Source organism: Trichoderma ghanense (assembly GCF_004382785.1).
Source record: "Trichoderma ghanense strain CCMA-1212 chromosome Unknown scaffold_4, whole genome shotgun sequence".
NCBI lineage: Eukaryota > Fungi > Ascomycota > Sordariomycetes > Hypocreales > Hypocreaceae > Trichoderma > Trichoderma ghanense.
The window spans coordinates 491,473-513,487 of record NW_027395667.1 but is presented as its reverse complement, the minus strand read 5'-3'; the positions used below and the strand labels follow the sequence as shown (position 1 = coordinate 513,487).

Here is a 22,015-nt window from a genome sequence, read left to right as displayed (position 1 = left end):
CGAAGAAGCGAAAGCGAGCCCCCCCCATGGCTGTGCCACATGAGTTCAACCGTCGAACTTGAACTTACGTAGATTCCGAAGGCATCTGATCTTTTCCAGATATGTTCAGGAACGCAGCCACATCAGTTCTCTTGCCGCTTCTGATGAGATAAGCGAAAGACCTCTAATGACACAGCTTTCACCTTTTCCTTCCGCTACTTACTTAAAAAGTTTCCTTTGTCCCTTTCGGGCACTTTTTGCTACCCCTTTAAGGGTGTCTTTGTATTTTACTTGGGGGATCAAATCACATGCAGAGTGACATTGCAGCAAAGCCAAAGCCAAGCTTTTTTTAAAGTCCGATGGCGGGAACTTGTTAGCGTCACGCTAAGGTGTAGTTTATCTTAATGGCTGGGTTCGGTTGATGAGTGACGGGTATCCGAATTCAATAACATGGCTTTGATGCGTTTTTTTATGTCTGTTGTTTGCACGAAGTGGCTGTTGTTTCGGGTGTGTGTGGATGATGAGCGGTTTGAGCTGCTTTTGGACTCAAGATGACTAAGTAATTGAGCCGAGTGTTGGACCACAGACGTAGTGAGGTGGATTTGATACAGGGAGGATCTACAGTCCGGGCTGATGGAGGCGCTTCTTGACGATGAAGGCTTGGCTATTGATTCGAGTAGAGAAAGCCATCGATGGGTACTTTCCAGGGGGCTGATGATACATGCTCAAAAATCAGTCCATACATAGGTCATCAGATCAAGGTCGCTAATGTAGCTACTGATTCCAGAGAAAAGATAGTCTACAAAGAAAAAAGAATGATCCATATACGAAAGAGTGGTTGAATTGATATGACAGTAAAGAGAAAATAAGAAAAGAAGAATGAATAAAGAAAACAAAAAGGGGACAGCCGCCGGTTATCGAATCGTTGCCTTCCTCGGCCGCCCAACCTCCAGCAACGTCTTTCGATATAGCGCTCAACTGCCCCGCGGTAAACATGTCCGGACTTTTGGTATATATACCTTGGGCATGAGCTGGGCTGGCTGGCAGCTGTCGGCGGGGCAGGTCGTTGCGGGTGTGGCCGTGGATACGTTCAAGAGCTTGATATATGGAGGCTGTGAAAGGGGCCCTGAAGCGCGGGGCGTGAGTTTATTGACGTCTGGAGACTCTTTGGCTCTGCGATGGAGAAGTTGAGGAGCTCCGGACTGACGCGAACCGAAGATAACAAACTGGACTACATCGCATGTACCTTGGGCCACATCCGTATTTGACCTTTTTCCCACTCAAACCTGGCCACGCAGATCTCGATGTTCAACGGGGGGCTTGCAATGGCTTGGAGACGACGTAATACAATGATCTGGAAGAATTTGAAGCCAATGTCGAGTAGGTGAGTCCAAGACCAAGCGATAAGCGAAGCGATGAGCTACTCATCAGGGAAAAGGTTCAATATCCAGCAGCCACATGCTTTGCTCCTAAACCCAAGAGAGACTTCTTAACCCAGGGCCATTCCTAAAGCAAGAGAGATCATCTTTCCCCGACCCAATAAGAAAAACCCTGAGGCTAAGTTGTGATGGGATGGTGTAAGCGGTGGGCTGATTCCGTGCTCTTCAACTCACTTCCCCCCTTCCCTCCGAAGCGAAGGCCCTTGTTACCTCTTACATTATCTCACACACATATAGAATACCAACTGCTTCACACTTGCCTTGCACTTTCAATCATCTGCTCACTTTCCACCTCCACATCAATACAAAACATCACACTTCCACCTCAGGGCAGGACCAACCCACAAGCCACCCAAACAACACCCATCAGAGATGAGAATGGGCGCTGTCATGTCTCTCGTCCACCGCAGACCATCCGCCGCAAAGGACGTCGAAGCCGCCAGGGCTGACCCTCAAACCGCCATGCCTGACGTTGAAACCGCAGAGCCCGTCTACGACGACGTCTTCCTCGACGTCGGCTCCCGCGGCTACCACATCCAGTCCCAGATCCTGGGCATCCCCGACCACCTGGGCCTGTTCCAGCGCGGCGCTCCTAGGCGGAACGGCTTCCTGGGCATGCTTGTCGTGTCCTTCTTCGGTGCCTTTATGTGGAGCATCGTCATCTTCATGTTCTACGTCGTCTGGCTCATGATTGTCTTTGAGCCGGTGAAGCCCTCGGACGCGATCCTGTATGGGTTCCTGCTTGGCTTTTTGTTTGCGCTGGCGCTCACCATGACGGGCTTGGATAATCTGGATCGACGCTGGCGCCAGCGACGCGTGCTGCAGAGGATTGAGAGGGAGATGAGGGAGCGGAATGGGAGCGGGGAGGTGTAATGCGATACTGGTATGTGTGAGCCCTCGTGTATGCTGATGGTCTTGCCTCTAATTGTTGAATCTGGCAGCGTTTACTTCTGGAGATTCCTGCCTTTTCCCGGTGACTTTTGTCGCCTTTGTATCGTCTTTTCTGTCTGCTGAACCCTCGAAAGGGGATCCGTACGAAAGGGGATCCGGGCTTTGGAGGCCGTCCCATGTTGTACAAGATACAACCTGTTCAAACGAGATCACAAGGTCATCAATAAGGGGTGTCCCGACCAGGAAAGCTTCAGCTCGTACCTTTCTGGAGCGTCTAGTCGATACTGTGGATTGCCGTGTCAAAAGCATCATTGGAGAAGAGCTGATTCTGGGTGATGTGTCTATCTATTGCTACATATGTGGCTTGGTTCCGAGCCCAGGGAAATTGTTTACAACATTGCATCGATAGACGGAATTAATTGGGAGTCTGGAGAAGAGCCGGCCTTGGGTACTGCTACGGTTTGAGGAACTCGGAACAAACCAGACTGTGACAGTCAACACATGTGCTTACAAAGGTAGTTGATTGCATCAGCACTAACAATAGATCGTGTCTGTGGTCCTGGAGGAGAGTCGGCTCTTTGTTGTTTCCAAAGGCCATCTTGATATATATGTGAATGTTCACGTAAGCTACAAGGGTCCAGCAGCAAAATTGACACTCAACTCCATCGGTACCTGAGCACGTGCCGAGTCAGTGTGTCCCCAAGTCGTAGAAAACGTTACAGACCAAAACTCGTCATGCCTTGCCAACAAGCTCCAGAATGACGATAACTTGTACAGCAGACAATGACACATCGCAACCGCTCACCCGCGGGAATCGTAGATTTGCTCGTCCCCCAACCTGCCTCTCTCCTCCATCCGGCTTGCCGTGATCCACATGGCGTGAAAAATTGGAAAATTGAGAGAAGAAAAAGAAGCAAAATCTTGGAGATCTGCGGAGGCGTTTGGATTGTGCTCCACAGGCTGGAGAGGTTGTAACAGTCCCAGTTTCGTCTCGTGACACCGGTTCTGCTGTTTGTAACGGCTTTGTCTGTTGTCAATGACAAGATATGGCCCTTGGTTGTATGAGACTGTATGTTCCCCTTGCTTGTGATACCGCTTATAACCCTCTTGCTGTGATACAGACGCAGAGCACCGACAAAAGAGGCCGTATCAGACCTGGTATCAACCCGTGAGAAACACGCAGCTGGGGTGGGATTGATTCATCGCCATGGAGGGGTCCATCCCATCTGAAAAGGTTTTTTTCTGCTAGTGTCCCCAGGGCCGCTGCGGGGTCCGGTTCAGCGGGTGCCTGCGCTGGAGGAATACCACGCAAATGCCCTGTAAATGCCTGTAAATACCGGTAGATGCCCTGCAAAGGCTCTGCAGCCATCCATCATAGGCAATATAGAGGCCCCGGGCCAGTGACGTGATTGGCCCATCTCGCCGGTGGCGGTGGAACGGGCGCTGTGATCTGATTCGCATTGGCCAATCACAAACCGCCCTGCCCCAGACTAATCCGCGATAGTCGTGGCCTCTGGACGGTATGGATTGACAAGGCAAGGAAAAAAAAAAAAAAGTTGGTGTTAAAAGTCCTGTGCTGATTTTTTTTTTTCTCTTCCTTCTCTTCTTTCTTTCCTCCTCCTCCTCAGCTACGGCGAGGGCAACCTTCGAAATTCCTCTCATTTACTCTTCCGACTCCCTGAAGGACGCCTGCCGTTGATTGTTGAGGCAGCGGATGACCGCGAGGTAGCTCTTGACTTGCCCGGGAGAAGCTCTGAGAACGAGTTTTTGTCGCCAGTCGCCAGCAGACCTTCGCCCCTCATTCTTTGCCATCACCATCTTTTGCCCCGCCTTCGATTGCTTGTCTACGAAGTCGAGCAACAAGACAAGCTGCAAGGCTACAAGGCTGTAAACCGACGACATCTCGGAGTCAGCCTGTGTCTGTTCCTACGGTGAACCCCGATTAGAACAGAAGAGGAGAGTCAGAAAGACGACACCAAGCACAATGGCTGTTCAGATCCTCCAACCCGCCTCGGCCAGCTACGGCGCCGACGAGCGCCTCGTCAGCCTCGAGCTCGAGGATGGCTCGACCTACCGGGGCTACAGCTTCGGTGCGGAGAAGAGCATCGCCGGAGAGCTGGTCTTCCAGACCGGCATGGTGGGATACCCCGAGTCCGTCACGGACCCCTCTTACCGCGGCCAGATCCTCGTCATCACTTTTCCCCTGGTCGGAAACTACGGTGTCCCCTCGCGGGAGACGCTGGACGAGCTGCTCGGCGACCTGCCTGCCCACTTTGAGTCTTCCCAGATTCACATTGCTGGTCTGGTCGTCGCCTCCTACTGCGGCGAGGACTACTCCCACTTCCTGGCCACCTCTTCCCTGGGCACATGGCTCAAGGAGCAGGGCGTCCCCGCCATGTATGGCGTCGACACCAGAGCCCTGACCAAGAGGATCCGCGAGAAGGGAAGCATGCTGGGCAAGATGAGACTTGCCAGCCTCTCCTCAGCCGATGCCTTTGAGGAAATCGACTGGGTGAACCCCAACACACAGAACTTGGTGGCACAGGGTGAGTTCCCCCCATCTGCCTCCCTTTTTGCTAGATATAAAAAAGAAAAAGAAGAAAATCAAGACAGCATGCTCATTCGTGTGTTGGCGTAGTATCCATCAAGGAGCCCAAGCTGTATAAGCCGCCCGCGTCCGTTGCTCGCAAGCATCCTTCCGGCCGGACGATTCGTGTTCTGTGTGTCGATGTCGGTATGAAGTACAACCAGCTGCGATGCTTCCTCAAGCGAGGCGTCGAGGTCGTAGTCTGCCCTTGGGACTATGACCTGGCCAAGGCCGCCGGCGAGGAGTACGACGGTCTCTTCGTCTCCAACGGCCCCGGCGACCCGGCCATGCTGGACATCACCTCCAAGAACATTGCCGCCGTCATGGAGACCAACAAGATCCCCATCTTCGGCATCTGCTTGGGTCACCAGCTCATGGCCCGCGCTTCCGGCGCAAAGACCACCAAGATGAAGTTTGGTAACCGCGGCCACAACATCCCCTGCACCAGCATGGTCACCGGAAAGTGCCACATCACGTCTCAGAACCACGGATTCGCCGTGGATGCCGCCAGCCTGCCCACCGGCTGGAAAGAGCTCTTTGTCAACGCCAACGATGGCAGCAACGAGGGTATCATGCACGTCGAGAAGCCCTACTTCAGCGTCCAGTTCCACCCCGAGAGCACACCGGGTCCTCGCGACACCGAGTATCTCTTCGACGTCTTCATTGACACCATGGCCAACTGTGCCGAGAACCCCGCTGCGCTGCAGGCTCCTGTCCACTTCCCCGGCGGAACCATTGAGGAGAACGAGAGGCTTCACCCTCGCGTTTCTGTCAAGAAGGTCCTTGTCCTCGGCAGTGGTGGCCTCAGCATTGGCCAGGCCGGCGAGTTTGACTACTCTGGCTCCCAGGCCATCAAGGCGCTGAAGGAGGAGGGCATCTACACCGTCCTCATCAACCCCAACATCGCCACCATCCAGACATCAAAGGGCTTGGCCGATAAGGTCTACTTCCTCCCCGTCAACGCCGAGTTTGTGCGCAAGGTCATCCAGTATGAGCGACCCGATGCCATCTACGTCACGTTCGGAGGCCAGACCGCCCTGCAGGTCGGTATTCAGCTCAAGGACGAGTTCGAGAGCCTTGGTGTCAAGGTCCTGGGTACCCCTATCGACACCATCATCACCACCGAGGACCGAGAGCTCTTTGCCCGAAGCATGGACTCCATTGGCGAAAAGTGCGCCAAGTCCGCCTCGGCCAGCAGCGTGGATGAGGCCATGCACGTCGTCAAGGACATTGGCTTCCCCGTCATTGTCCGTGCCGCCTACGCCCTGGGCGGTCTGGGCAGTGGCTTCGCCAACAACGAGCAGGAGCTGCTCGATCTCTGCCACAAGGCCTTCGCCGCCAGCCCCCAGGTCCTGATTGAGCGGAGTATGAAGGGCTGGAAGGAGATTGAGTACGAGGTCGTTCGAGATGCCCAGGACAACTGCATCACAGTCTGCAACATGGAGAACTTTGACCCCCTCGGCATCCACACGGGCGACTCCATCGTCGTTGCCCCCTCGCAGACCTTGTCGGACGAGGACTACAACATGCTGCGAACAACGGCCGTAAACGTCATCCGACACCTCGGCGTTGTTGGTGAGTGCAACATTCAGTATGCCCTGAACCCCTTTTCCAGGGAGTACTGCATCATCGAAGTCAACGCTCGATTGTCCCGATCCTCTGCTCTGGCTTCCAAGGCCACCGGTTACCCCCTGGCCTTCATTGCCGCCAAGCTGGGTCTCGGCATCCCGCTCAAGGAGATCAAGAACTCGGTGACCAAGGTTACCTGCGCGTGCTTCGAGCCCTCTCTTGACTACGTTGTCGTCAAGATGCCCCGCTGGGACTTGAAGAAGTTCACTCGTGTCTCTACCCAGCTCGGCTCCTCCATGAAGAGTGTCGGCGAGGTCATGAGCATTGGTCGCTCGTTCGAGGAAGCCATCCAAAAGGCCATCCGAGCCATTGACTTCCACAATCTTGGCTTCGGCGAGACCAAGGCTCTCATGAGCATCGACGACGAGCTGCAGACGCCCTCTGACCAGCGTCTCTTTGCCATTGCCAACGCCATGGCCCAGGGCTACTCCGTCGACAAGATCTGGGAAATGACCCGCATCGACAAGTGGTTCCTCCGCAAGCTCAAGGGGCTGAGCGACTTCTCCAAGCAGATGACTCAGTACACCACCGCCGACATTGCCCAGAAGCCCAACCTGCTTCTTCAGGCCAAGCGTCTTGGTTTCTGCGACCGCCAGCTGGCCAAGTTCTGGAGCTCCAACGAAATTGCCGTCCGCCGCCTGCGACTCGATGCCGGCATCCAGCCCTTCGTGAAGCAGATCGACACGGTTGCTGCCGAGTTCCCGGCCTTCACCAACTACCTGTACCTGACCTACAACGCGTCCGAGCACGACGTTGACTTCAACGACCACGGTGTCATGGTTCTCGGCTCCGGCGTGTACCGTATCGGTTCGTCCGTCGAGTTCGACTGGTGCTCTGTCCGGGCCATCCGCACCCTCCGAGCCACCGGCCACAAGACAATCATGGTGAACTACAACCCAGAGACGGTATCCACCGATTACGACGAGGCCGACAAGCTGTACTTTGAGAACATCACGCTGGAGACGGTGCTGGACATCTACCAGCTGGAGACCGCGAGCGGTGTTTTGGGTGCCATGGGAGGCCAGACGCCCAACAACATTGCCCTTCCTCTGCACCGCGCCGGCGTCAAGGTCCTGGGTACCTCTCCTGAGATGATTGACACTGCCGAGAACCGATACAAGTTCTCTCGTATGCTGGACCGCATCGGCGTCGACCAGCCTACCTGGAAGGAGCTTACCAGCTTTGAGGAGGCGAGATCTTTCTGCCAGAAGGTGTCGTACCCCGTGCTGGTCCGCCCTTCGTACGTTCTGTCCGGTGCGGCCATGAACACTGTGTACTCCGAGAAGGATCTGGAGAGCTACCTGGCTCAGGCCGCCGAGGTCTCGCGCGAGCACCCCGTCGTCATCACCAAGTACATTGAGAACGCCAAGGAGATTGAGATGGACGCAGTCGCCAAGGACGGTGTCGTCGTCGGCCACTTCATTTCCGAGCACGTCGAGAACGCCGGTGTCCATTCTGGTGATGCCACGCTCATCCTGCCTCCTCAGGACCTCGAGCGCACCACCATTGAGCGCATCGAGGAGGCCACTCGCAAGATTGGTGCCGCCCTCAACGTGACTGGTCCCTTCAACATCCAGTTCATTGCCAAGGACAACGACATCAAGGTCATTGAGTGCAACGTGCGCGCGTCTCGCTCGTTCCCCTTTGTGTCCAAGACCATGGGCGTTGACCTGATTGAGATGGCCACCAAGGCCATCATGGGCCAGCCCTTCCAGGAGTACCCGCCCACGGATATTCCTCCCGACTGCGTCGGTGTCAAGGTGCCCCAGTTCAGCTTCTCTCGTCTGTCCGGCGCCGACCCCGTTCTCGGTGTCGAGATGGCGTCGACGGGTGAAGTCGCCTGCTTCGGCGTCGACAAGAACGAGGCCTACCTCAAGGCTCTCCTGTCCACCGGCTTCAAGATCCCCAAGAAGAACATTCTGCTGTCCATTGGTTCGTACAAGGACAAGAAGGAGATGCTGCCGGCGGTGCAGAAGCTGCAGAAGATTGGCTACAAGCTGTTTGCCACGGCCGGTACCGCCGACTTCCTGCAGGAGCACGGCGTCCCTGTCCAGTACCTCGAGGTCCTCGGCAAGGAGGAGGACAAGGACTCCGAGTTCTCCCTCTCGCAGCATCTGTCCAAGAACACGATTGACCTGTACATCAACCTGCCCTCCAACAACAAGTACCGCCGCCCGGCCAACTACATGAGCAAGGGCTACCTGACTCGTCGTATGGCCGTTGACTACCAGATCCCCCTGGTGACCAACGTCAAGAACGCCAAGATCCTCATCGAGGCCATTGCCAGGAGCTTCGACCTCAGCGTTAGCAAGCGCGATTACCAGACCAGCCACAAGACGGTTGTCCTGCCCGGCCTGGTCAACGTTGCGGCCTTTGTCCCCGGCCTGGTTACCCCCGAGAGCAACGACATGGAGACGGTCACCAAGGCCTCCCTCTCTGCCGGTTTCAGCATGATCCGCGTCATGCCCCTTGGGCTCGAGGGCGCCATCACCGACGGCATCACTCTGCGGGCCGCCCAGCAGAACAGCAAGCGGGGCGACTTCTGCGACTACAACCTGTCCGTGTCGGCCACCTCCGACAACGACAGCCAGATCAGCGCTCTCGCCGGCGAGGTGGGCTCGCTCTTCATCCCCTTCAACCACCTGTCTGGAAACATCAGCAAGGTGGCGGCCGTCACCGCCCACTTTGATGCCTGGCCGACGCACAAGGTCATTGTCACCGACGCCAAGCTGACCGACCTGGCCTCGATCCTCCTGCTGGCCTCTCTGCACAACCGCCGCATCCACGTCACTTCCGTCACCAACAAGGACGACATCCGGCTGATTGCGCTGAGCAAGGCCAAGGGCCTGCGGGTGTCTTGCGACGTCTCCATCTACTCTCTGTACTTGTCCACCAAGGACTACCCCGAGCTTGACCGCCTCCTGCCCACGCCCGAGGACCAGGCTGCTCTGTGGGAGAACATGGCCAACATTGACGTCTTCTCCGTCGGGAGCCTGCCTTACCAGCTCGCCCAGTCCCTGGGCCGCAAGGCGGACTCGTCCAGCGGCATTGCGGACGCCCTTCCTCTGCTGCTCACCTCGGTGAGCGAGGGCAAGCTGACGGTCGACGACCTCAAAGAGAAGCTGTACCAGAAGCCCATGGAGATCTTTGAGCTCCACGACCAGGTCGGCACCAGCATCGAGGTCGAGATTGACCGCGCCTATCAGGTTCAGCCCGGCAGCGTGTGGTCGCCGTTCGAGGGCCGCGTCATGCGCGGATCCGTTTGCAGGGTCACCTTCCAGGACATCACCGTGTGCTTGGATGGCGAGCTCCTGCCGGTTCCTCCCAAGGGCAAGGACATGTCCTCGCACAGCATCTCCCGCGAGCTGCCCGTGTCGCCGGCTCTGAAGCCCAGCATGGGACTGATTTCGCAGGTGACCGAGAGCCCCAAGCCCCGACAGCCGGCGGCTTTCCAGAGCCCCAAGATTGCGGCTCGGTTCCGCAATGTCGATGGCCTGGCCTCCCCCGCCAGGCTTGGAGGCGCGGTGGACGAGCTGGGTCTGTCGCTGCTGCCCCACCCGACGACCAGCTCCCCTCTCCACCAGCTGCTGTCGCAGCCCAACTCGTTCAAGAACTCGCACGTGCTGTCCGTGAAGCAGTACACTCGTGCGGACCTGCATCTGCTGTTCACCGTTGCCCAGGAGATGCGCCTGGGCGTCCAGCGCGAGGGCGTCCTGAACCTGCTCCGCGGCCGCGTCCTCTGCACGCTCTTCTACGAGCCGTCGACTCGCACTTCGGCCTCGTTCGACGCCGCCATGCAGAGACTGGGCGGACGCACCATTGCCATCTCGACCTCGCACTCGTCTGTGCAGAAGGGCGAGACGCTGCAGGACACTCTGCGAACGCTGGCCTGTTACGGAGACGCCGTCGTGCTGCGCCATCCCGAGGAGACCTCCGTGGACATTGCGAATAAGTACAGCCCTGTCCCTGTGGTGAACGGCGGAAACGGCAGCAAGGAGCACCCCACGCAGGCATTCCTGGATCTCTTCACCATCCGCGAGGAGCTGGGCACCGTTCAGGGCCTGACGATCACCTTCTTGGGTGACTTGCTGTACGGCCGACCGGTCCACTCGCTGGTGTACCTGCTCCAGCACTACCAGGTCAAGGTCCAGCTGGTGTCTCCCAAGGGCCTGTCCCTCCCCGCCAAGGTGAGGGAGCAGCTGGTGGCCTCCGGACAGCTGCTGGCCGAGTCCGAGACTCTGACGCCTGAGATTCTGGCCCGCAGCGACGTCCTTTACTGCACGCGCGTGCAGAAGGAGCGCTTTGAGAGCGTGGAGGCGTACGAGAAGGTCAAGGACTCGTACCGCGTGGACAACGCAACGCTGAAGAACGCCAAGAGCTCCATGGTGGTGCTGCACCCTCTGCCGAGGAACGAGGAGGTTGCCGAGGAGGTGGACTTTGACCAGAGGGCGGCGTACTTTAGACAGGTAAGCATGACCCCCCCCCAGCGGACTGACGATGAATTTGCTAACTTTGGATGCAGATGCGGTACGGTCTTTACTGCAGGATGGCGCTTCTGGCTCTTGTTATGGCTAGCTCGTAGAGAGGCTATATTTGTCATGCGCATTTCCAACGGCTGTACAGACTAGATCTTTTCTTTTATTTGGGTTTCGGTATTGGGTCGGAAGAGGGTTATTTCTCCCGAGGCATACAAAAAGGGGTATGATGTAGACGGCTATTTTTTTTCCGGACGTTTTGTTCTAGAGTTGCGTCCTAGGTATAAAAGCCCGTATTTCAGCATAGGCAGTATTTGCCTCATTTGGAGGGGTTTGGCGTTATTTGGTGTCTTTTTTGGAGGGCGTTGCGTCTGGCGTGAAGCCGTCCAGCGTGCCTTTTATGATACCCCCGCATGATTATGATACCCAATATAGTTTGTGTGTTTATGTGTATGCGTATGCGTATACGTTTTGCGTATATGCGTACGTAGGTGCGTTGCGTGCGTTTCGTGTATGTGTGTCGTGTATGTGTGTCGTGTATGTGTGTGTGTCATGTCTGGTTTGTGTCCATCTTGGCATCATGTTGAGCAGAGGCAACCAGAAGTTCAGTGCGTTGAGCAAGTGTATACGCTGGAGACTAAAGGAGCAACAATGTAGACGATCGTTAGCCTGGCAGACGACATAGATGGTACTTGGTAATCAATCTACTGTTTGTCTCTTCACCCGCTGCCTTATTTTGTCCTCGAGTGCAAAAAGGTACAAGTCAAGCAGGTTGATTGTGATTCGCAGATAACCCACGGCTAAAAGCGGGCTGTCCTCGTCCGATCCTTCTTTCTCTTCTCTCCCGAAGTTTTGCTTTCTCTGTTGTGTGAGCGTCATGCAGAATCCGGAACCCCACTTTTAACTTTTCCCCGACTTCTTCTTCTTTTTCATTACTCATCGCAATCGGACGACCTTTTGTTCTTGTATTCCCTCTCCTCGAGTAGATGGTATAGACCTCAACGCTCTGAACCCAACTAAAGAGAGAGAGTCACACATATCTCGCTTGAAGAGGGTTCCGATTTTCCTGCCTACTGGTTTCTTTTCACGAGACGAAATAGAAGAGATCTGTGTGTCTTGGTTGTGACTTTTCAGCGTGGGAAGGCATTTGAGGCTTTCGTCGAAGTTTCTTGATGCGAGTGCAGGGCGTGCGACAATTCGGCTCTACTTGGACGACGACGACGACGACAAAGGCTAGGATGGCGCTGTATCGACGGCCTTCGACGGTGACTGCCGAGGAGGAGAAGCTCATCTGTACGTACTTCTACCTCACATCTCTTTCCCTCCCACTCTCTCTCTCCCCTCTCACTCATCGATTCAAAACCGCTCAGTCACACACATCTCGTGCCTTCACCTCACCTCATCTCACACCCCCCTCAACACCAAATCTCACCATCACCATCAATCAAACCAAGACAAAGCTAACTCGACTTCCCCCCAAAAAGTCGCCCCAGCAGGCCACCAACCCCACGGCCAAGCCCCCCAGTTCACCCTCTCCCGTCTTCACAGGCGGGACCTCAACCCTCACTCCCCCATCCCCCAGTTCCACGCCTGGTTCTCCCTCGCCCAGCGCACGCCCTCCATCTCCCAGCCCGAGGCCTGCACCCTGTCAACGGCCGAGCTCCCCTCGGGCCGCGTCTCCTCCCGCGTCGTCTACCTCAAGGAGCTCGACGCCCACGGCTTCGTCATGTACACCAACCTCGGCACCTCCCGCAAAGCCCGCGACCTCGCCACCAACCCGCACGCCAGCCTCGTCTTCTACTGGCCGCCCCTCCAGCGCCAGGTCCGCGTCGAGGGCATAACGGAGACGAATTCCCGCGAGGAGAGCCAGACGTACTTTGACACCCGCGTCAGGGGCAGCCGCATCGGCGCGTGGGCCAGTCGCCAGTCTACCGTCCTCACGCCAAAGCCCAAAAAGGCACGACAAGCATCTGCATCTGCCGAGAGCGCGCAGCAGCTAGCAGCAAACGGCGTCGACAAGCCGTCTTCCAACCCCGACCAAGCCGTCGCGGACGATGAGGAGGAGGAGGAGGAGGACGACGACGACGGGAGGGCCCAGCTGGAGGAATGGGTCAAGGAGGTCGAGGAGCGCTTCAAGGGCCAGGACAAGATCCCCGTGCCCGACTTCTGGGGCGGCCTCCGCCTCGTGCCGCAGCGCGTCGAGTTCTGGCAGGGCAGGGAGAGCAGGCTGCACGACCGCTTCGTGTACGAGTGGGAGGAGGGCGTGGACGGCAAGGAGGGTAGGTGGAGGCTGGAGAGGCTGAGTCCTTGATTTGTCTGTCTTTCGGATGTGAAGTGTTGGGCCTTTTTTCCCCTTGACTTGCATGGTATTTATATACATGTATAATTAGACGAATGCAACATGTTTGGTATAGAATCCAGCGACATCCTACTCTCTGAGAAGAAATAGGAGGGTTGTGTCATGTAATGCAGTCCCAAAAACGGATCCTTGAAAATTAACAACTTCACCGACAGAGATAGATCTGAACACCATAGGGCCAACATATGGGTAAGCATCAACGGAAGACCATCATATTGTGAATATCATATGCCATCGCAGCGGCAAGTGATTACTAGTACTACTCAAATATAAACCAACTAAAAGGTAGATAAAGTGGTATGATAGATGGCCAATCCATCCAAAAAAAAGACAATGGTATGATACCCCAACTCAGGAGACCCCTCTTCCCGAGTGACAAGATCCCATTTGCAAGGCAAACCCATCACCATACATGATGATGCTGGTGTCCCAAAAAAGCAAGATGCACTCAACCCAGAGATTGCTCCACGCTTGCGATTCTCCCAAAAACGCCCTTGTAAATATGCTCATGTGCTGAAACATGCTAGGCAAATCTTTTGCAAAAAGACGACGAAAAAAGAAGACCAAATGTTATAAACGGACAAGACCAAAGATCAAAGATGCCATCGCTATGTCAATGAATCGTCAAATATGGACACCCTCTCCAGCTTCTGCTTTGAGGGATTTAGTCGTCATCCTGTTTTTTTTTTCCCATCATCGAGGCGCAAAGCCAACCGTCGTCTTGGACCGGCTATGGCTCGGCACGAACTCGCAGTCGCTGCTAGCCGCACTATCCGGCGGCGTGGGCTGGCGGGCCATGTTCCACCGCTGCCCAGTCTCGAGCTCGGCGGCCAGCTGCATGTCCACCATGGCGTCGGTAAGGCAGTCGTCTTCGCACAGCGGCAGGATGCGGTAGTCGAGGCTCTCCATGATGCACCGCTCCGTCACGTTGAGCTGCTCGTTGGACCACAGGCCGCGACCCCAGGCCAGACGGTAGAATTGCGGCGGCTGCTGCGGGTCCTGCGTAAACTTGGCTGCGATGACGAGGGCCGCCAGGATGATGATTTCGGGGCGGACAGAGTCAATGTGAAGCTGCCGCTGGGGAACGTCGCGCGGCCTCGGCGGAAGAGAGTGGCGCTTGCTAAGGGATGGTGATGCCGCAGCCGGGGAGTCAATGTCGTCCGTGCTCAGCGGGCATGACAGCGGGCACGACAGCCGCCATGTGCGCGCAAACTTGGTGTCGAGGCTGTCGAGGATGCAGACGGCCAGGGCCAGCATCTCCATGGACAGCTCGGCCCGCGACAGCATGGCCTGGACAAAGGAAACGGATGCGGTTGCCAGCGACGCCGATGCGGGAATCAGATTGACGAGGTGGATGGCGGGACCTGCAGAGAACCAAAGACAGTTAGCAAGCTTGGTCCCTCCCCCAAAAAAAGCAATGCAAGATGCGAGCCTAGAGTGCAGAGTCGCATCGTTCCGAATTCCGCGTCCATGCAGGATCAGAGACGCAGGAGACGAAACGAGACGAGACGAGCAGCGGGTGAAATTGAAGAAAAAGGTTAGGAAACATGGTCATCCAAACTGACCTCGGTATCGCGGATTCAGCGTGTCATCGTCCTCGAGCGATTGGTCCACCACCAGCGGCTTGCTCAGCGTGGGAGGCGGTGTGGGCAGCCGGGACAGCGGCCGGTATGTGAAGCTGGTGCGCTCGTACTCATAATCGTCGTCATCGTCGGCCGCAAAGCGCACGTCACGGTTACCTCGTCGCTGCATCGTTGCTGTATGGAGGTGCTATGCTTGGAATTTGGTGTAGTTCAGGTCTGGTAGGGCCGCTTCCCATGGTTTGCTGGCCAGCCGAAGGAGCGCTTCTCTTGGTGAGAGAACCGAGCAGATGTGGTATTTCCTTGCTCTTTCTGTTGTTCCTTTGCTCCCTATCTCTCTCTTGGTTTCTTTCGTCTTTGCCGCTTTTTCTTTCGTCTCTTGTTTCGGTTTCGTAGGTAGCAATTGAGTGCCGTGGTCGCGGTGGGGAGGAGGCCTGAATAAGTAGGTACAGGCAGCGGCCGGGGAAACGATTCGATGGTCGGGAGCGGTAGCTGATCACGCGAGCAAGGGGCCAAGATTCATCAGCGTCCAAACGAGCAATGCCAATCAACATAAAGCAGCTGGGCGAGCGGAGAGAGCAGTGAATCGAGAAGCAGGATGGAAGATCGGTGAGCTAGATATAAGAAGCAGCGACAGGGGGTGCCTCGTATGCGTACTGTATGTCCAGCACTCGCCTGCTAGCGGAAGCAGAGCCCAGGAGAAGCCCCCATTCATTCAGGTTCCCCTCGGGATAAGGCTGAGTCGCCGCTGACTCTCAGCGGAGGCGATGCCAAGGCCAGGGAGCCCAGCCATGGTGCGGTGGCGCACCCGCTAGAGCCGCTAGAGTGCCAGCGGAGCGACCGCCTAAAGCATCCACGCTAGGGGACCTTTCCAGGGGGGGTTGGGGGGGCTCCAGCACTTCCAGCGAATGGGCGGCAACGCAGTCCGCTGCATTGAGCACAGACCGAACCGCTCCCAGAATCAAGGGATGGATGCTCCAGCCTGCGTCAAACCCGGATGCTCAGACGAGCCCGTCAAACCCGGATGCTCAGACAAGCCCGTAGTACTTCGATCAGTCCCAAGGGAGTAACTCGTCGTGGTAGACGTCTGTGATGGCACCAATCCCTTGATGTAAATCTAAATCTGTGGTCAAATTAGCATTCACCAGACACGCCTCATCTCATCATCCCGTTTCGCAGCCGCAAGGCGTTTCGCTCCTCAGCCCAAGGCCAGACCCTTCTTTTCGCAGCTGCATGTGAGATGTGAGCATGTGCGTGTCTGATCAATGAGGAGCCGGCAATCCCAAAAGCTTATTTGCTCACCAATCTTGTCTTCCAACAGGTCATCCCCCTTCTATTCTTAGTCTCGCATGCTCGGAGCACGGTCTTGGTCGCACAACGTGTCACACAAACCGTCACGGGTAGAGAGACGAAGACATGGGGAAACAAGGCAACCCCAAGCATGCAGCCAAGTCGTCATGTCGGGGCCAAAGCTGTGTTCGGGAGCAGCTGCATGTCTCGAGGCCGAAATCCCTGAAGAAGATGTACGAGTACACAGACAGCACTCGTGCCGGTCCGTGCAACGCAGTCGGCGAATCAACAAGGCGTTGCGCCAGAAGTTGTGTATTGACGACGCCATCGGATCGACTCTGTGGCGGTTCACGTTCGTCATGACAACATATCGTACGCTCCAGCACGGAGCACGCCGCATCGTGTCCAGGTACGGGAAGAAGGGCTGCAACCGAAGCATCTGCAGACTGCAGGTACACACAATCGGTGAACCACACGCGCCATGGCATCCCTTGCCTGTCATCACGTATGATTTTCTCCCCGTTTTCTGTAGCGTTGCAGCGGTAGCAGGCGGTGAATGCAGTCCTTTGTCGTGCTTTCATGGGTCCATTTTCGCTTACAGCCAAACCCCGTTTTTGTTTGTCCATACTATAGTCCTCCGCACATGTTCGAGATGGCAAGGCTAGATGTTTCGTTCGCTTTCCAACGTGCAGCTTTACATCTCCTGCTGCCGCTGTCCACTGGAGCTCCCCCGATTCGGCCCGGTGTGTCTGGCGGGCCCCCCTTTCTGGCCCGGAGTGCTTAAACGTCATGGTCCCTGGCGGGCCAACGGTGAATACGAGCCCCCTCTGGTTTTGCTTCTTCGGCTCGTACGAGAAGCACTATTATGCCGTCGTCGTTTGGAAACAGTGCGTCCCAAAGCGGGATTTAAACCGCTCTGCCGGCGCGTGGGCCACAAGTTCAACGGCTAAACCACCACCGTTTGCATGCGACTGTCTTCCCACGGTGGAGACGCGGCGAACAAACATCATTGACCCCTTTAATCGTTAGTTATCGTCGCATGCCGGGGATATGACGATGCCGGGATGCCGTCGAATCGAACTCGGAGCAACATCTGCGGTGTTACTTTGTGCGTCGTGCTGGCATCTTCCCAGCGTGGCCGTGCCGAGTATATATTTTTGGAATCGATTCCTTCTTAGCTCACCCCGTCTTGGTTCAGCCAGATGTAAAAGCGAGATTGCTTCACTAGCCACTCAATCAGCTCGAAAACCAGATTACTCTCCTCTCTTGGCAGTATTAGCGACGCTTGCAGCAAGATGACGAGAGCTGCGGATATTTTCATCTGTCATTGGTGTTAGTGGGACGATTCCCAAGCCCAGGAAGTACTGGACAAAGATCGAAGCCCGGTCCACTAGCATCGTGCGACCGACACGGAGCATCTGATGACGGTCTCACAAGGAAACCTTATTACCAACGATTTTCCCCAGAAACGTACTACGTAGAAGGACCGCCTGCGTCGTGCAAAGGTGCACAGCACGCTCTGGTTGGTAACGCAAGTGACGAGTGGGAATCTGAAAGAATATACGGAGCCTTGGGAAGCATCCTCCATGACTGGCATTAGTGTTCAAAGCACGAGCAGTGTCAATGCAGGCCATACGGGAGCAGCACGAACCGAAATCGTTGATCAGGAACCACGCAAGCTGATCCAGAAAACGGTGGAGTCCAGCTAGCTCAGGATTGTCGCGATTCGCACCCCGTTTGCCGATGCTGCCGCGGATCATTTGGCCTGGGGGCATCCAAATTGGCCGCAGATTTCGGCGAGAATGAGGGCATAAAAAAAGAAATTGGCTGCAGCAGCACGAGGTGAAGTGGTTGGTGGCTCCGGCATATCGATTGAGGCTGAGCTGGACTGGCGGGGCCGGTGAAGCTACTGGCTTTCTGGTTCCTGGGAGCGTTCTTGCGTGCTCAACGTATGTGGCAATGCTCGGCATCTGCAGTTCCTGGATGGAGACGCCAAGATCTTCTCTGGGGGTTCTGCGAACTGATAGTCAGGGGATGTGGAATGATGATGTCCGAGGTGACGAAGGGATGAAAGAGGAACTTCAGAAAGAGGTTGGGATGATTTTTGGGTCTTGGTGTGTGTCTGGACATCAAAATGGGGAGTAACCGTGGGAAGGTGCCCCTCTCTGGTCCTGCCGTTGCATCGCTGACCAAATACTGCTTCTTTGGAAGGAGCAGTCAGTGCATTGAATTGGAAAAATCCCTATCGCGGCACTCATATTACGTCATCAACCATTGAGAGGCTCTGCCACCTTGAACAATCCACCTCGTACACCACAAGTCTTTTCCCTCCTGGACACGAAGCCTCGCCACAGCCCAACAACTGCTGCTAGCAGCGTCTAGACATAGAAACTCAGCAGCTTGCACGACAATGGCAGTGACCACGCAGGCGCTTTGCAAGACACAGGGACCGCAAAATAAATATAGACACACATTGGACTAATACGAGCACCATTTAGATGTAGTCATTGGTGATGGATGTCGCATTTATGTGCGCATGGTTGGTCTTAACGTATGTTCATGTTTGCTCTATTCCCTGTTATCCTGCAAACCGCTTGCCACGTACGAGCCAAATACATGACAACTCCAAGTCCACCGTCCCCAATATTCCAACGAATATTGCAGCCATATAGACATCCATTGACTCCAATAAGCCGCAAACCCGCATCGACGTGGCTTGCCAACCATCCGCCTCATAATTCACCAAGAGCCCTCTTTTCCTAGCGTAGGCATATTCCACCTCCAGCTCGTCCCACTAGAAAGACAAGCATCGCCAACCGGGCTTGTCAGATGCCGGCTGGCAAACAAGCCGCCTCGAAAATAGATGGCACGCAGACACGTTCTGTCAGCCGCAAGGGAATGTCATTCACACGGCCGCTTGGACCCTTGTTCCTCGCGCCAATCGAATGGCGACTCTGACCTTCTGAAGCTGCTCCATGCGGATGACTCCAATTTGCGACTGCTTGGATGGATACGGTGCTGTCGTGATTTGGGTGAAACCTGTTTTGCTCTCTCTCAATGTGACTGACTATTTTAAGCTTACCTGGTGGTGTCTGGGTGAATTACTGAGAGGGGAGCCATTATTCGAACTATATACATCTGAACATGAGCTTATATCTCAGCAGAGGTGAAGTCGTCGAGAGCTGGCCTCACTTACACCCGGTGTCTCGGGGGATCCATCCCACATTATCCTGTGCCAGATTCCTACGCCAGGCTCTGTCAGTGTCATAGCGCTTACGCATCTTGTTGATCGATAAAGAGAAGGTAGCACATACTGTACGAAGTATAGAGATGCTATATATGTAGCTCCTTGCATAACAGTTGAGGCTCGACGGACAAACGACGACCACACTACAACAACATGTAACAGACAAGGACGATGTTGACCATCAAGATATCGTCAACCATACCTCCTTCATGTCATCTGATAACTAAACATTCATATCTCATGTCTCATAATATAGTATCCTGACTGAATACCTCGATCGTGACCAGACACGCCATACATCGTGTAAAGCCAAAACGCCAACCAAAAGAACATCTCCCACCCAAAACACCCTCCATCTCACCACCATCCCACCATCCCTCAATCCCCTTTGCACCTCACTCAACCCACCTCCTCCACCCCGGCCAAACCCGATCCAAGCACCACGTCCCCCAAAACCACGAAACAACCGTCAAAGCCGTCAACGGCACCGCAACCGCCCAATAGATCCAAAACTGCCCCGAAAGCCTCCACACCCCCGTCGGGGCATCAAAGTTGAAAAACGACGTGCTGAAGATCGCCGCCACAAACGCCGCCGGCAGAAACACCAGTCCAACCAGCGAAATCGCCCTCATCGCCGACGAGTCCACCCGCGCCGCGTCGTTGTACGTCAGTGCCATCTCGTTGGTGATGCGCGCGCTGTTGGATTGCGCGCGGTGCCGCAGGTTGGTCAGCATGCTGTGGAAGGCGTCCAGCCGGCGCTGGATGTTGAGGAAGACTAGGTTTGGCGACGATGATGCCGCTGGCCTTGCGCTCTGCTCCTCGTGTTTCGAGATGTTGTTGTTGTTGTTGTTGTTGTTGTTGTTGTTGTTGTTGTAGTTGTCGAGAATGGACTTTGTATTGAGAAAATGATTGTGGCTCTTCTCTATGCTCGCGAGCACCGACTCCGTCACATAGACCGTCTCATTGACATGCGTCAAATGCCTCGGAATCTCATGCAGATAACTATGCTGGAACCGATAAAACGCCCTCCTCTTCTCAAAGTCCCGAATCAGGTTGCGCGACTCCCAGATCGTCACGTCGTGCAGCTGCACCATCTCGTCCACCATGCTGGGATACACCCAGAATGGGTCCCCCAGCTCGCGCGGGTTCACGTCCCGCAGCAGCGAGGCGCCCACCAGCCGCGCAAACTGCGCGTGGTCGAAGAGGATGACTTCGGTCCGGTGACGACGACGCTGGGGGCTGGACGACGACGACGACGACGATGGTGATGGTGATGGCGAGTGCCAGCGCGTGAAGGCGTTGAGCTTGACCCAGTGGTATTGGATCTCGTCGTGGCCGTGCTTGTCGAGGACTTTGCTGATGCGCTTGACCATGAAGCGCGTCCAGGCGACTGCAGCATACACAATTAACAATCCGTCTCTGTATTTGAAAAGGGAGTCAAGACAAGTTGAATAGTTAGGGATGCTCGATACTCACTTGTTCCCGTCCTCAGCCCATGCTCATCAACAACATCCTGATACCCAAAATACCCATTCGACCTCCTCGCCAACGTCGTCCACCAGCTCCGCGGCACGAGAAACTTGCTCCCAAACGCGGCCCTGCAGCAAGGACATCTGCGCACCTTGTCTCCTTCGGCATATCTGTCTCTTTACCTGTCAGACAACCTCCAGCCATCACCACCTCCCCCCTCCCTTGAAAAGAGAAAGAGAAAAAGAAAGGACAGGAAGAGAGAGGGACTCACATTATCACAACATCAGCCTCCGCAAACGCCCCCCTTTCCCCCTTTGAAATCTCCTCTACAGAGAGATACTCCGTTTTCGTCTGTTGTTTGCCCGATCCTATACACCACACACAAAGTCAGCCTCTTCGTCCAGTCCAACACCACCATAACCCAAGGTATTCCACCCATCCTTCTTCAAAATCGAAAAAACTCATTGACAAGTGCATCCCCGAAAACACCAGCAGTCCTTCAACGCAAGGTCAAACGCAACATGGGCACCGCAAACAAAAGGACAAGGCATACCTAAATCCCGCCAACAAACGACCTCCAGCTTCGGACAATAGCACGGCGCCCCAACCGTCAAATCCTTCTTGACAGCCATCGCGGCTCAAATCATGCACCAAAACATCAATCACACCCAAAAGAGTAGTATCCTCTACTTCTTCACTCTCCCCATAAATCATCAAAAGCAACAAAACGCAACAACCTCAAGCTCAAAAAGAAGAAAAAAAAGACAAGAAAAGTGGCAATGCACCCAAGATATCCCAAAAAGAAAAAAAGAGAATCAGGCGGCCAGCCAGCCAAAAAGGCACCGCCTCTCTCCCCTGTCACATCCACATCCACTCCAGCCATCCAGCCCCGTCCACTCGTCTCACGTCCCGAATGCGACCACAAAGACGACCCAAGACCTACCTGTATCACACTCCACGTAAAACTCGCACTGCCCTATTACAGCACCCAAACCACACATACGCTCCCCATCTCGCCTCTATATGGCCATCGGGAATAACCACATATACCTATGTACCACCTACTACT

General features: G+C 55.3%; 5 protein-coding genes across 5 annotated transcripts; 3 read left to right on the top strand and 2 right to left on the bottom strand.

The window, feature by feature from the left end:
- Positions 1 to 1,808: 1,808 nt before the first annotated feature.
- On the top strand, positions 1,809 to 2,291 carry CCMA1212_004329 (uncharacterized protein; the record flags this gene model as incomplete). Its single annotated transcript, XM_073701637.1, has 1 exon — positions 1,809 to 2,291. One exon carries the CDS (start codon positions 1,809 to 1,811, stop codon positions 2,289 to 2,291), a length of 483 nt encoding a protein of 160 aa, XP_073559576.1.
- Positions 2,292 to 4,293: 2,002 nt separating this feature from the next.
- Positions 4,294 to 11,107, top strand: CCMA1212_004327 (Protein pyrABCN; the record flags this gene model as incomplete). The annotated part of the gene is made up of 3 exons (XM_073701636.1): positions 4,294 to 4,855; positions 4,948 to 10,991; positions 11,048 to 11,107. 3 exons carry the CDS (start codon positions 4,294 to 4,296, stop codon positions 11,105 to 11,107), a joined length of 6,666 nt encoding a protein of 2,221 aa, XP_073559376.1.
- A 1,065-nt stretch (positions 11,108 to 12,172) lies between these two features.
- On the top strand, positions 12,173 to 13,311 carry CCMA1212_004326 (Pyridoxamine 5'-phosphate oxidase; the record flags this gene model as incomplete). Its single annotated transcript, XM_073701635.1, has 2 exons — positions 12,173 to 12,293; positions 12,485 to 13,311. The coding sequence occupies 2 exons, from the start codon at positions 12,173 to 12,175 to the stop codon at positions 13,309 to 13,311; spliced, it is 948 nt and encodes a 315-aa protein (XP_073559356.1).
- A 741-nt stretch (positions 13,312 to 14,052) lies between these two features.
- Positions 14,053 to 15,111, bottom strand: CCMA1212_004325 (uncharacterized protein; the record flags this gene model as incomplete). The annotated part of the gene is made up of 2 exons (XM_073701634.1): positions 14,053 to 14,723; positions 14,925 to 15,111. 2 exons carry the CDS (start codon positions 15,109 to 15,111, stop codon positions 14,053 to 14,055), a joined length of 858 nt encoding a protein of 285 aa, XP_073559573.1.
- Positions 15,112 to 19,871: 4,760 nt separating this feature from the next.
- On the bottom strand, positions 19,872 to 21,115 carry CCMA1212_004324 (uncharacterized protein; the record flags this gene model as incomplete). The annotated part of the gene is made up of 2 exons (XM_073701633.1): positions 19,872 to 20,866; positions 20,953 to 21,115. Coding segments are annotated over 2 exons (1,158 nt in total), but the record flags the coding sequence as incomplete, so codon positions are not given.
- Between the last annotated feature and the right edge of the window lie 900 nt (positions 21,116 to 22,015).